Below are 13,656 nucleotides of genomic sequence, written 5' to 3'. Positions count from 1 at the left end.
CTTTAACGCACTATTTGATATTGCGAATCCACAGCCTGCTATTATTTAAACACGATTACAAAATTTAATAAATAAAAATAATAAAAAATTTAATTTTAAGAGTACAAACTAATAATTTTGAAATTTTAATTGCAGATTTATCTGTTTTGAAATAAGCAAAAAATGTTATTCCTTTGTCATTTTTTTGTAAAATGAAAAATAAACTTTTTTTCCCTCTTGTGAACTCAATCCGGGGACATACTGTATGTACTAAACTGCCCAAAAGTGCTAACTACTAGAAAGGTTAAAACAATCTGTGTAATCTTTATTTCTAATTTTTAAATAAATCGCAATCACCTCTTTACTATAATTTGAACGTCGCATATAAAATATTACATTTTTATAGGGCTTCATTGTATGCTAGGGGAGAGACAAAATAATAAAACCAAAGGCGAGGGACAAAAATGAATTCGAAAATATTTAATGATGGTGTGGTTTATTGCTGGCATATGAAAGCTTATTTATTTAAGAAAGTGTTAACTTACCGAATTCCAAAATTTCATGCGGTTGGGTGTAATTTAGCCGATTTATTAATTCCAGGATCCATCAGAGATAAAACATTTTGTACGGTTTTTGCAAGCTCAAATATGAGTTTTTATTAAAACGTTGTTTATAATATAAAACTCCTTTATTTACTTAGAAAAAATACAAAAAAGCAATGACTCTAAATTTGACCCGCTGCTAATTTACTGCGGACGGCTTTTCCATACTGATTAGCCCCAACTTGATTACTTTCCGCATAATCAGGAATTGTTAAAGCACATCGTGCAACCCAGGAGGCTACATTAGAATATGGAGTGATGTCCCATCCAACAGCCTTTCAAAAAAAGTTTAAACATTCAAGTGATTAACATAATTACATGAATTATCTTACGGCGATTGATGAAATAGAAGAGACCAACGAACAATCGGCTACTGTTAAATTCTTCCCGGCTACAAAATCATTGCCCTCAAGGAAAACGTCTAGGAAACCAAGAGCTTCATCTAAGGAAGTTTTATGCTCATCATAAATCTCTTGTTCTCCTAGGAACAGCACTGGATACTAATCAAAAGACAGTTTTAGATATTCTAATAAACACACCAATGGTCTTGACTTACACAGATTTGACGTATTCTCGGATATAAAGTGCCACAATCAAAATAAAGGCGTTGATCAACTACAGCTTTCTCTTTAGGGTCTTGAGGATAAAGACTGTCGTCTTTTCCATACGTTCTGGCTAAGTACGGTCCAATAGCATGACTGTCCCAGACAACAAAATCTCCATCGACTAATGTAGGAACAGTATGTTGAGGATTTATCTAAAATTTTGATAAAAACAAACAACTCACATAACCTAACATAACCTCAAATATTTGTTTACCTTAAGAAAGTCGGGTTTTAGTTGTTCTTTACCAATTAAATCTAGAATCTGAACATCCACAGGAACACCTACAGCTTTCGCTGCTAAAAGGGCCCCACGTGATGGTCCACTCATTGGAAAATGGTACAAAGTTACAACCATGGTTATGGGTACAAACTGCCGCTCTTACTGTGTACACAACTGCAATGTCGTTGACCCAGTTTGAAAAGGTACAGGTTGTTGACTGATTCCGGTTACGTAAAGAGGTATATTTTTAGTTTTATCAAAGTATTTGAAAAATCCCGCCACTTTTTTTAGTCAGTTTACCAGTGGCGTATCGTAGACAAGAGCAAGAGAAAATTTTGTTGATATTACTCCTAGTTGCTAAATTTGGTAATTGTTTCGTTCAAAAAAATTCAGGCAGTGTTGCCAAACAATGAATAATACAGAGATAAAAAAAAATTTGAAACTATGTAGTACATTTTAGAACATTGATGTAACATCAATTTTTTATTATAGTCAGAATTTTATAACTTTGGTTTAATTCCGCCTACCTTTTAGGCCAATTGAATTTTACCTGGAAGTCTGATTTACTATGCAACATTTTGATAGTTCGTTGATATTTGCTAGAAGCCGGGGTAGTAATGCCTACACATAAGAAGACGAAACAAGACGAAACAAAAAAGCTGAAAATATGTGATAAAATTAAAAGAAATGCTAGGTGGAGATTTTTAAAAAAGAATGACAGCCCACTAACAACCTATAAAAGTAACCATATGAATAATAGAACAGACATGACTTCAAATCTCCAAAACTTATTCTGATCATAAATTTGAATCACCAGTGGACTCTATTACCTCATTCGCAAGTCCACCTGTGATTAAAATTCATCAAACTTCACATATTGAGTAATCTACTATTATAATTCTTACTTTGAAAAGTAGCTAAAAAACGAAATAAAAAAATGATTCACCTTATTTAGGTGTGACATTTTATGATTATTTCATATCAATTTCGTAATGTAATCCAAACATACATAGTTCGTAAAGATAAGACTTCACTCATTTTGAAACGATTTTCTACTTACAATATTTTTTATTTAAAAATAACCCATACAACGGTTGACTCTAACAAGATATAAATTATTTTCATCTTTATAAGGGCAGCAATTTAGCGACTTATAGACCAATCCTATTCGTCACACAGATGGAAAAATTCCCTATAGTTACAACATACAAAATAACAAATAAAATCTTTTTGAATAAAAAAGACAATACATTATCGTAAATTAAGAATTAGACGTTATTTGCAGTTATTTGATAGAATAATGTAGAAATAAGGGCGTTAATTAAAAGAAAGCGACGGTTCCTGTGCTGAGCATATTGCACATTCCATAACAGGGATAGACGTAACGGAATTGATATAAAAACAGTAGAAAATAGGTCCTTTGATCTAAGTAGAATAATTGACTTTATACTGAAAAGTTATGAAAGTTACGAAGACAACAGAAACGGTGGTTTCCCCGCTGGATGAATCATGAAATAATCGCTAGGTAAAAATGCAAATGTAGTAATTAGACTAAGTCTGGCTATCCCTGCCTCGTCATAAACTTAACAAGATCTGGCCGTATATACACAACACTCCTAAGCGATAACAAGAAGGCGCAAGATAGCCGTTCTTTTCGATCTCGTTACACTCAGTCCACCAATCATTGCGTTTTCAGTTCTTTACCGATACTATATGACACGATCTTGTTCCACTCGATTTTCGTACGTGTCACCGGTAGTAATCTTCTCAATGCTTTAAACGTGGTGTCTGACATGGTTTGGTAGTTGTCCGAAATTGCTGTTTGGTATGTGTTCTCGGCGGTTTCTATCAGTTGGACGATCTCTTTAGCCGTCTGCACCTCGTTCGACATTGGTACTGTCTCCTTGATCTCCTTGGAACTCACCAGTTGAACATTACCTTCTTCGTAGTAATGCACCTGCACTTTAAGAATGCCGCGCACTTCGGCTGATGAACCGTTGAGGGTTATCGCCCATTGGGATCGCCACCGACCGTTCCAGAAGTTCTTAGGTTGAAACTGATGGTCCTCGATGCAGGCTGTTAGGGTGACCGGGTTGCCTGGTTGGCTACGACCCACGACGCTGCAGACGCCGTCCTACAAAAGAAACAGGAACATTAAGACGAAAATAAGGTCAAATCAATAAAGACCCAACGCTCATAAAAAGAACTTCAAATATAAGTGAATTCAATCAGGAAAGTTTTTAAAGTAAACAAATAAAGTTCTTGTTTTTGTTCTCATTGTCAGTGTATTTAAATTCAAAGTGTCTGAATCTAAGATGTAATCCAATAGTGCTTCATAAAAACTACAAATTTTCCAAGACATGCTGAACTGTGACTTTAAATTTATTACTATAAAAATTTAATGCACAGAATTTGGATGAAGAAGAGAAGCAATGATAAAAAAATCATTAGCATTTAATTGTCACAAAATCAGCAACTCTTTGGATAAAATAGAATCATTATTGTTTTTTCACCGACTTTAAAAAAATTAAAATAAGCTGACCTCATTTTAACGCAACTGCATCTTAGTATTTTTAGAATGAATTCGTGCAGAATCCCAGATAAACCACATATCTCAAGAATTCTCTTTGAAAAAATCTGACGTTTGCACATGTTTTTTCGTTTATTTTAGATTACTGATTTTACACGTACATATCTAGTCCCTATATCAACTGTACTTTCGAACAAAATTAGAAAACCTAGGAGACAAATTAAATTATAAATGTCAGGTGAAGCTTTTATTCTCAGACTGTGCAAATGTATATGTACTTTGAGACGAATATATTATGTATCAGTCTACTACATCTTCAAACAAGTTTTCTAGAAAGGATTGCAAACAAGATAACTTAAAATTACATGATAAAATGCTAAACAATCTTTATTTAAAAACTTATCTCCGATACTGATAACATATTTTAATTGGATTAATCACAAACTAAGATAGAAGGGTTGGCACAACTGAATTTTTAAGAATTTTGTACCAAGTTCGCCTTTATTTAACTGAGCTGATTTGACGTTTGAATTGACAGATTTAAACTTCGTAATTTAAATATGATTACAATCAAACAGAAAATAGTCAGAATTCCACAGCAAGAATATAAAAGTTATATAGGTAATAATCCAATGAGCAGTTGAATTGGTGTCATTTTACAATGATTAATTAACAGATGCTTTAAGATATTTCTAGTGAATTGTTTTGCAATTAATTTTTATATGTGATTATAATTGCGTCCATGTAAGTTACGAGAAACTCGAACTACATTATCCTTTTAAAATGACGGCAGTAAATTCGCGGCATAGATCTTTTATAATTAACAAAAACCTAAATACAAGAAATTATCGTTACACATAGTAACTTGTAAATGAAGGTTGAGATGGATAATCATACCATTTGAGCAACTATTAAATTTTACGTCACTACACTTAACCACTAAAGTGCAACAAAATTTATCTCTGTGGTTGAAACTTGTAAATAAATTATGGTCGATTTTTTGAGCCTTAATTAACATTAGGTATAAATAAAGTATTATAGTTGTTCCTATATTTACTAATCTAATGAAATGTTAGCCAAAATTGAAAAACTGGTCGTTGAAGTGTATTCTTTCAGTGAGTGCAGATGCCAAAACAATCATACTAATGAAATGACAGACGTACGTCCACAATTCCAAAGACCACGTGAAAGGTGAACTTAACTAAACCACTCGTGGATCTGTCAGACGAAATTTATCATTTATAGAGCTTATAATTGGACGCAATTCTGGGAATAACTGAAATAATCTTGATTTACGTGTACATACAAAGTTCTGCGAATATTCCATATATGGTCATGTTCCCAATTACAATGAAACTTTTAATTGATGCCTCATATTACAACAGCTTTTACTGTTATGTTGGTGTTAATAAAATTAAATTAATTATTTAAGGACAAAAAAGGAACATGCACATTTTTGCCCCAACTTGTCACTTTTGACATTTGCCATTAGTCATCCGGAATTTGACAATTATGCACGTTAGTCTTTTTTTTGGATTCTATGATTGTATTTTAGAATGAACTGTAATAAGAACCACTTTCTAATTCACCATGACCTCTGCTTACAATGCAAAAACCCCAATTTCTCTTAAAACCAGGAATAATATCATCGTTCTATAAACTCACCTTATAATGATTCTTGGTATACTGAATAAATTCTGCATCTAGAGCCGCCCGCCAAGACTCTGCTTGTTGATCCGGGGTATATGGTTGGTAGTCTGAAGCCTCTTTTCTAAGATGATCATACCTGAAGCTCTGCCTGCTTCTCGGGTCAAAGAACCTGCTGTTCCCTAAATCGTTGTATTCTGTGATTAGCACCAAGTGTTCGGCATTTTCGATTTTAACCGGGGTGAGTTGATCTTTGTTGTATTGGGCGAACGCCCCACTTGCGCCTTCTTTAAGAAGGTCGTCGTTATTTAAAAGCTTGCGGACATCGTTGAACACTTCATTAAATTCACCAGGAGGAGAATGGAGGATGAAATCGGACGCTATTCGCACTTTTTCCTGGTCAGTTATCATTTCGTCACCGTCAGACGCCATGTTTAGGTTGGGTTGTTTCACAGGATAAGGAGTCTCACATACCGGCTGCCAGCACGTCACCAGAAGAAACTCACGGTGAAAATGCGATAGGTGGCGGTGGACGACCAAGCGACCTCTACCGACTAATCACCTGAGATAATTTAAAATTAAATTAATATAACCACAAATTGACCAAAAAAATCTTACTTCTTCACCTTGAGAGCACTTTTCCAGCACAACCTCGGACCTTAAAGAAGAGCTTCATCTGTAAATTTTCGCGAAAAGACAGTTTTCTTTATTACAATAACTGTCACAACTGTCAAAAAACGCTTTAAGACTATGCCAACATGACGATATTAAAATGAGCTTTCCCCTAAACACAACCGACGATTTCGAGGTTAGAAACCCGGTTTTTGAGGTTAGTTCCCAAAATGTTCTTGATAACACGCAAGAACCCCCTTAAACGAACCTCAAAACTTAAACAAACGTTCTTTCGACGTTTTAGTGACAAGCTCAGTGCCCCTGAAGTGGACGTGAATTTTTCCAATGGGTATTTATTTCATAAACAACTTGTTTGTGGTGTTAAACTGTATTTTAGGCGCCCCCTTAGAATATCAACGGGTCAATACGCTCGTCTAGCCGATGGTTGCGCAGTTGCGACTCTTGGGGATACATCCGTGATGGTTACAGCCGTTTCAAAGACAAAACCCAGTCCTAGTAATTTTCTTCCATTAGTAGTAGACTATAGACAGAAATCTGCCGCTGCGGGGCGTATTCCTACGAACTTTTTTCGACGTGAATTAGGACCAAGTGAAAAAGAAATCCTGACGTCGCGGGTGATCGATAGAAGTCTAAGGCCCCTTTTTCCAGATAATTTTTATTATGATACACAAGTGGTCTGTAATATGTTAGCTGTTGATGGGGTAAACAATCCTGATGTTATTTCGATTAATGCAGCGAGCGCAGCATTGGCTCTTAGTGATATACCATGGAATGGCCCTGTTGGGGCTGTCAGATTAGGTTTTATTGATAATGAGGTTGTTGTTAATCCCACACGCAAGGAATTGCAGTCCTCTAGTCTTAATTTAATCCTGTCAGCCACAAAAAGGAACTTAGTTGTAATGTTAGAAGGCAATGCCAATAGTATTTTCCTGCAAGACTTACAAAAGGCAATAAAATTAGGAACTAAAGAAGTTCAACACATTGTAAATAGCATTGAAACATTACAAAAATCTCATGGAAGACCTAAGCGAGGGGTAGAACCCGCATCAGAAGCTAGTGAAGAAGTAATTGAAGCTGTGAGGTCTCTCTGTGAAATGCGAGTGCGTAAAATTTTCACTGACTACACTCACGACAAGTTAAGCAGAGATTATGCCTTAGCAGATGTTAGGACTGATGTTACCGAAAAAATGAAATCCAATTTCCCTGATCTTGATCCCAATTTGTTAAATGAAACGTACAACAAAATGGTCAAACAAATTTTCCGGGATTTGATTTTCGAAGAGGAGAAAAGATGCGACGGGCGTGATTATGATCAATTGAGGAATATTGAGTGTAAAGTTAATTTATACAAGCCTCTACACGGAAGTGCCATGTTCCAAAGAGGACAAACTCAGGTCTTTTGTACAGTTACTTTGGATTCTCACGAAAGTGCCATGAAGCTAGATCCAATGGCTATGTTAATTAGGTAAGTCTAAGCGCCTTTGAATTGATTCCAGGTTTTAAAATTAACGCTTTTACATGGAGTGGAATTGAGTTAAGGGTTTTTTGGGTAATCCTTTGAGTACCTTTCTATTCATTTCAATTCGATATAGCGTAAAACCCTTGAAGAGAGAAGGACAAACTTCCACCGCGTGCGAATATTGATTGTATGATTTTTTTCTCATAAGCAAATACCACCGAAGGTCGATCTGCCATCAAACGCGCTCTGTGTGGAATGTTTAAGCTCTGCTCACTCAAAAATTTAAATAAATCGAACGGTGTTTGACGATTCAATCACTTCGTAAAAAAACAATTTTGGATAACCAAAAATATCACGACATATAACGCATAAACGATGTCTCGTTTTATTTAAATAGCTTTTCTAATTAAAGTCAAACAGTTTGTTAATAATTCAGCAGACACAAAATAATTAATGGTTTGAACAGTTTTGTGATGTCTGTATTCAGAGAATTGTGTTTAAATTAATTTAACGTTAAGATTGCTCGGAATGAGAGCACTTGTCCCAGTTACACACCCGTTCATATTAGAGTTTGTAATTGACAATATTCAACACAACTTGGCACTGGAATAAATAGAATTATTACGAAGTTCCGGGGCTCTGATACAATTAATTACCAAACATGTTTTCATCTTTTACATATGGTGGAGGCGCCGGGCAAACACTACTGAAAAGTGTATGAACTTCTCACATTTCTTTGTTGCAACGGTTGCGATTGATGGCCATTTGCTCAACAAAGCATCTAGTTGGCGGTTTGTCGTTAATGTCACAAATCTTCAATCACCAGGGAAACGTGGTTTTGTTTCCCTATTGCCATAGCAACCATAATTACAGCGAATAGATCCGTTGCCATGGCAATTTTGATTGTCTCGGTACCATTCATGAATTCAATTTTTGCAAAACTCCAATCATTCATTATTTTATCCATTTGTAATCTGCATTCAACAAACGAAAGCTACACTCACTTCACTGTTTGCTCAGAATAAACTCAATTTCTTTCGTTCTATTTTCACGGCAAGCTACAATACAAGCGTTATTTACAGTGCAACAAATTCTGTTTGCAGAAGAGTCTATAACGCTCTGATAATAGTTTAACTTTCAGCTTTAGAAACCGATTTATCGATGATATTTTCCTTTCAGCGGCGTGAAAGAGAAAAATTTTTTCCTCCACTACGAGTTTCCTCCGTTCGCTACAAAAGAAACAGGAAGGATAGGTCCAATAGGGCGAAGAGAGATAGGACATGGAGCTTTAGCGGAAAAGGGGTTAACACCGTCAATACCAGACGATTTCCCATTTACGATTCGTCTGACGTCTGAGGTTTTGGAATCGAATGGTAAATGTTCCGATTGAACGATGTTTGATCTTGAAATTGTAAATTTGTAGGGTCAAGTTCGATGGCGAGCGTTTGCGGAGGCACTTTGGCTCTAATGGATGCAGGTGTTCCTATTGTCGCGCCAGCAGCGGGGGTTGCAATTGGTTTGGTCACGCGATACGACAACGAGAAGAAAAATATCGAGGATTATCGTCTTTTGACCGACTTATTGGTATTGTTGTTTTATTACCCCTCACTGTTATGTCATGCAATAAAATCGACCCTCGGAAAGATTGCGCGTTTCCAATTATGGTAAAGAAAACGTGACATTTTTACACATTGCGGTTTAGCAAAGTTTTGTTCTTGAAAATAACTTTACGGTAACATCATGTTTTGATCAAAACAGTTCTGTGTTATGACGCCGTTTTTGTTGTACAACATATTATTTTTTGTTGGGAAATTTAACTTGGAATTATGCCACTGTTGCTCATTCCTCGTGTAGCGTGTTTCAACAAGAATTGTTTAAGGGAATAGAAGACTACATGGGAGACATGGACTTCAAAATCGCCGGCACTAAAAAAGGAGTAACAGCCCTTCAAGCTGACATCAAAATCCCGGGTCTGCCGTTAAAGGTCGTAATGGAAGCGTTGCAAAAGGCGGCGGACGCGAAACATAAAATCCTACAAATCATGCACGATTGCATCGACAAACCCAGGATAGAGAAAAAAGACAATTGGCCCGTATGTGAGAAACTAAATGTAGAAGCGCACCAACGATCAAAATTAATCGGTGTGGGCGGCATGAACTTGAAGAAGTTACTTGCCGAAACTGGAGTCCAAGTTAGTGATTTATATCTCTGCGCTCTCGGTTAGTAATTACGACTTTCAGGTATCTGCACTAGAAGACAATACTTTTGAAATGTTTGCTCCAAACCAAAGTGCGATGGATGAGGCAAAAGAATACATAAATAAACTTCTGACAGCGGAGAAAGTTCCTGAATTAGAATTCGGAGGAATTTACGCTGCCAACATTGTGGAAATTCGTGATATAGGTGTTATGGTTACTTTATATCCTGGAATGCCACCGGCGTTGCTCCACAACTCACAGTTAGATCAGAGAAAGGTCGTTCACACGTTTTAGTCTGTGCTTTGATTATTCGGTTTTTGCAGGTGGCGCACCCTTCGACGTTGGATTTACAAGTGGGACAAGAAATACAAGTTAAATATTTTGGCAGGGATCCGGTGTCGGGGCTGATGAGGCTGTCACGGAAAGTTCTACAAGCTCCTCCCAAATAATATTTGTACTATACTTTTTTAATAAATTTGTTTACAAAAAAAGTATTTGCTTTAATATCGAAAAATGATTCGCTCATATAATGGAGGTTGATACAAACAAAGAACGGATAAAGCTCGTTTTGTCGATTCGTCACAGAGAAAATGTCAAGTTTCCAATCAATCATCCTTTATCGGATAGAAAGGCTTAATTGGCATTTAATCAACGGCTACTTGTGGGTTATTGAATTTTCACTTTCGGTTTTGAGGCCTAATAGTAATTTGATCAATACTGATGTTTTACGGAAGCTGATTTCGAAAAACGAAATTTATACATGGTAATAAACTCGATCTGACCCGGCGCATTCACCATTTTTATCAACAATCCGTTTTTTAACAATTTTAAAATGATTAGATTTGATAGCTTTTGAATTTTGATTAACTTTTTCGTTTTTAAAAAACGCTTTTTCAGGACAAAACCATCAACTCTATTTACAGGTTTTACCGGAAAGCCTCGTATTTTAAAACATCTGATGGACAACATATCGTGCCTTGAGTGTCGAATTTATAATATCACAAACTTGCATTGTGTAGCATCGTGGTTTTCATCAATCTTTCAAATAACAATAAACGTTATGTTATGTATAGGAAGTGTACGATGCATAAAATGAGGGAATATTGGAAAATCACGAAATTGAAACCGCATCCAGTTTAAAAATAACAGGTGATTTGTTAATATCTGTTCTATCAATCATTATGTTTGTTTGTATAGCGCACGAGCCACTTTCATTACTCTCCAAGAGAATTGTGGTGAGCATTTTTAGATTTAGAAAAACCGAAAATTTACACAAATTGGTTACCTAGAACCTAGAACCAAAACTGCCAAATTTTTAGGCTTTAAAATTTTTGTTTTTATAATTCTCAGGTCATTGGTTTATCAATTTTGAAAGACTTTTAATTGATCCAATACGTATTGTTTGTTTCTTTATGTGAGAAGTTAATAATAATAAATGTAACAACTTGAAAAATATTCTGCTTGTGTGCACCTTCAAACTGAAAAGTCTAAATAGTTTAGAAGCTAAAATTCTTAATTTTGTCTTTAGACGATTTTACAGAGGGTATTTTTTGTACAAAAAGAGTGTGGTAGTTCCTTCTCACAAGTTGAGCCTATTAAGAGAAAAAAGTTTTAGTAAGTCTTTTTGTTTTCGAGATAAAATTACGTAAAAATTTCAATGTGTAAGTAAACAAAAAGTCGAGTTGGTTGATTAGGAATCAAGTCATTTTTTGCCAGTGATGTAGAAAGTATACGTGAATTGGGGTTATTTTATCTTTTATCAGTTTTTGACAAATGGCGCATAACTGTTTTGTACATGCATTCAAAAACACCCTGCATACAGAGAATTGGTTTCATATAAATTGTAGTACCTACATAAGTATACATAATATCAAGTTTGTGACTTACAGTGAAGTGATTCCTTTTATAGAATTCTACGACTATAGAAAATTTCCACTTAGAACTTCTTTCTGCAATCAATGTTTGATTCTGTAGGGGAGAATTGGTGCTTCATTTACATAACATCCTGTACATATACAGAGTCCGGCAAGGCAACACTTGTGTCCCCCTTCAAAATTGTCTTCAATTTTAAAGATAAAATTTTGAAAATTTGCATACGCTTATAGTTGACAATTTTTTTTCACAATTTATTTGGTGTCGCAATAATTTTTAGAAGTTTTTGAGTTTTTGCGGAAATACTCGCGAATTCAATTTTTGTCGACATAACTGTGATACAAATATCTGAGTTTTTATTTTAAATCTTCTGCAAACTGTGTCTAAACTTTGCGAAAAAAACGTTGTTTTATTAAATTAAAGACGACTTTGGGGGTGGACCCTGTATGTGTAATAAAATGAGGATGTTAATTTTTGCACAATATAAAAACTCTCGAAACTTAATATTTGAGAATGAATTGCAAAATTAAGTTACATACTCGTAAGTCAGCTCTGACTATAGAAACGGTGGAAGATTCAGTATATTATGTGTGAAATTAATTCTGTTCATGCAAACAATATATTTGAAAAATGACCGTTGTCAGCTAACATTTTCCAACCAGCTTGAAATATGGGAACTTATATTAAAACTATCCATCACCCATGATTTTGAAAAAGACTCATATTTTGATTGCCCTTCTGGCAACATTTTTATGACAATATAATAAGTTATACTTACAAATATTAAATTAAAGTTGATTGTTTCCGGCTCCACGCATTTAGATGTGCAAACTTTTACTAAAGCTTGGGATTAGCAATCGTCGCTTTGGGTCAGCTGTAATTTCCATTAATTCAACTTTTTCCAATGGAAATAATCTTGCCTAACCCTTCAACGTCCCTTTACAGTGGGATTGAAAATTGGTTTCCTTTGAATTGCTGCTTTATTTACAAACTTATTTCCATTTAAAGAGAATCCCTGTAGACCCATATTCATTGTCCTCATTCTCTGGCCATCTTATTGGCACCATCATGTACAAAGATATTTTAATTAAATGGAAATACGAAATAGGACGTAATAATTCTGAAATTATCCTGGTTACACTCAAACCGTACATTGCAACTAAGCGCATCATGGCTAATTTATTCGTGGTAATCCCATTACATATGAGAAGGTAATGGTATTCCTCTGCTCACATTACTTCCATTTAGGTGTGCGTTCTCCTCTCGTTTGAGAATCGTGCAACGTGCAACTAACCATGCACGCGTCGGTATTAAATCCAATTTGAATTTCAAATTAAAAATGGAACATGAACATACTTTCAAACGATTTGAGTTATGCACTTACATAATGATTAAACATCCGAATGTCGGCGACGCATTATGCATAAATCGAGCATTTTATTGGAATGTGAACTGAACGAACTTTAATGAAAATTAAATGGTATCCAACATACAATGCATCTTTTTAGTTAAGTACGGACTGTTCGTAACTGAAAAAGAAATTTCGAAGTTTTATTCTATTTCCGGAGCAAGTCAAGTTCGTGTTAAAAACTAAATAGCATAAAAGAACGTCTTGTTGGGCAAAGTTCCAAGTTGCAGCTGTAATAGCATGACTTCAATAATGTTGTGCTAATAGTTTATTTGTAGTTCCCTACTATTTCCTATAAATGCTGTTTGAAGAGGTTTTATGTATGCAAAATGGAAGCAAATTGCTGATAGCTACAAACTATTTAGACACTTTGATACGATAAAACGTTTACCTCAGATTCACTTAAATTCTTCTTGGACCATTATAATGTCTTTGTTTTGGAACTTTTGTTTTCGTCAAATTATATTTTAATTTTACAATTTAAGATCTCTATTTTTTTCTTT

General features: G+C 35.1%; 3 protein-coding genes across 3 annotated transcripts; 1 reads left to right on the top strand and 2 right to left on the bottom strand.

Moving 5' to 3' along the window:
• Positions 1–645: 645 nt before the first annotated feature.
• On the bottom strand, positions 646–1,654 carry LOC148180942 (glutathione S-transferase 1-like). The gene is made up of 4 exons (XM_088035181.1): positions 1,401–1,654; positions 1,138–1,338; positions 914–1,081; positions 646–856 (listed from the first exon to the last, which is right to left on the bottom strand). The coding sequence occupies exons 1-4, from the start codon at positions 1,539–1,541 to the stop codon at positions 704–706; spliced, it is 663 nt and encodes a 220-aa protein (XP_087891307.1). The 5' UTR covers positions 1,542–1,654; the 3' UTR covers positions 646–703.
• Positions 1,655–2,454: 800 nt separating this feature from the next.
• Positions 2,455–6,130, bottom strand: cpa (F-actin-capping protein subunit alpha). Its single transcript, XM_088036242.1, has 2 exons — positions 5,602–6,130; positions 2,455–3,540 (listed from the first exon to the last, which is right to left on the bottom strand). Exons 1-2 carry the CDS (start codon positions 6,013–6,015, stop codon positions 3,088–3,090), a joined length of 867 nt encoding a protein of 288 aa, XP_087892368.1. The 5' UTR covers positions 6,016–6,130; the 3' UTR covers positions 2,455–3,087.
• Positions 6,131–6,281: 151 nt separating this feature from the next.
• PNPase (polyribonucleotide nucleotidyltransferase 1) lies at positions 6,282–10,359 on the top strand. Its single transcript, XM_088036230.1, has 7 exons — positions 6,282–6,544; positions 6,593–7,681; positions 8,855–9,048; positions 9,099–9,259; positions 9,555–9,866; positions 9,916–10,149; positions 10,197–10,359. Exons 1-7 carry the CDS (start codon positions 6,426–6,428, stop codon positions 10,320–10,322), a joined length of 2,235 nt encoding a protein of 744 aa, XP_087892356.1. The 5' UTR covers positions 6,282–6,425; the 3' UTR covers positions 10,323–10,359.
• The last annotated feature ends 3,297 nt before the right edge of the window (positions 10,360–13,656 follow it).

Source organism: Gnatocerus cornutus, chromosome 1 (genome assembly GCF_029298725.1).
Source record: "Gnatocerus cornutus isolate USDA-ARS CGAHR chromosome 1, icGnaCorn1.1, whole genome shotgun sequence".
Lineage (NCBI taxonomy): Eukaryota > Metazoa > Arthropoda > Insecta > Coleoptera > Tenebrionidae > Gnatocerus > Gnatocerus cornutus.
This window is presented reverse-complemented; position numbering and strand designations above follow the sequence as displayed.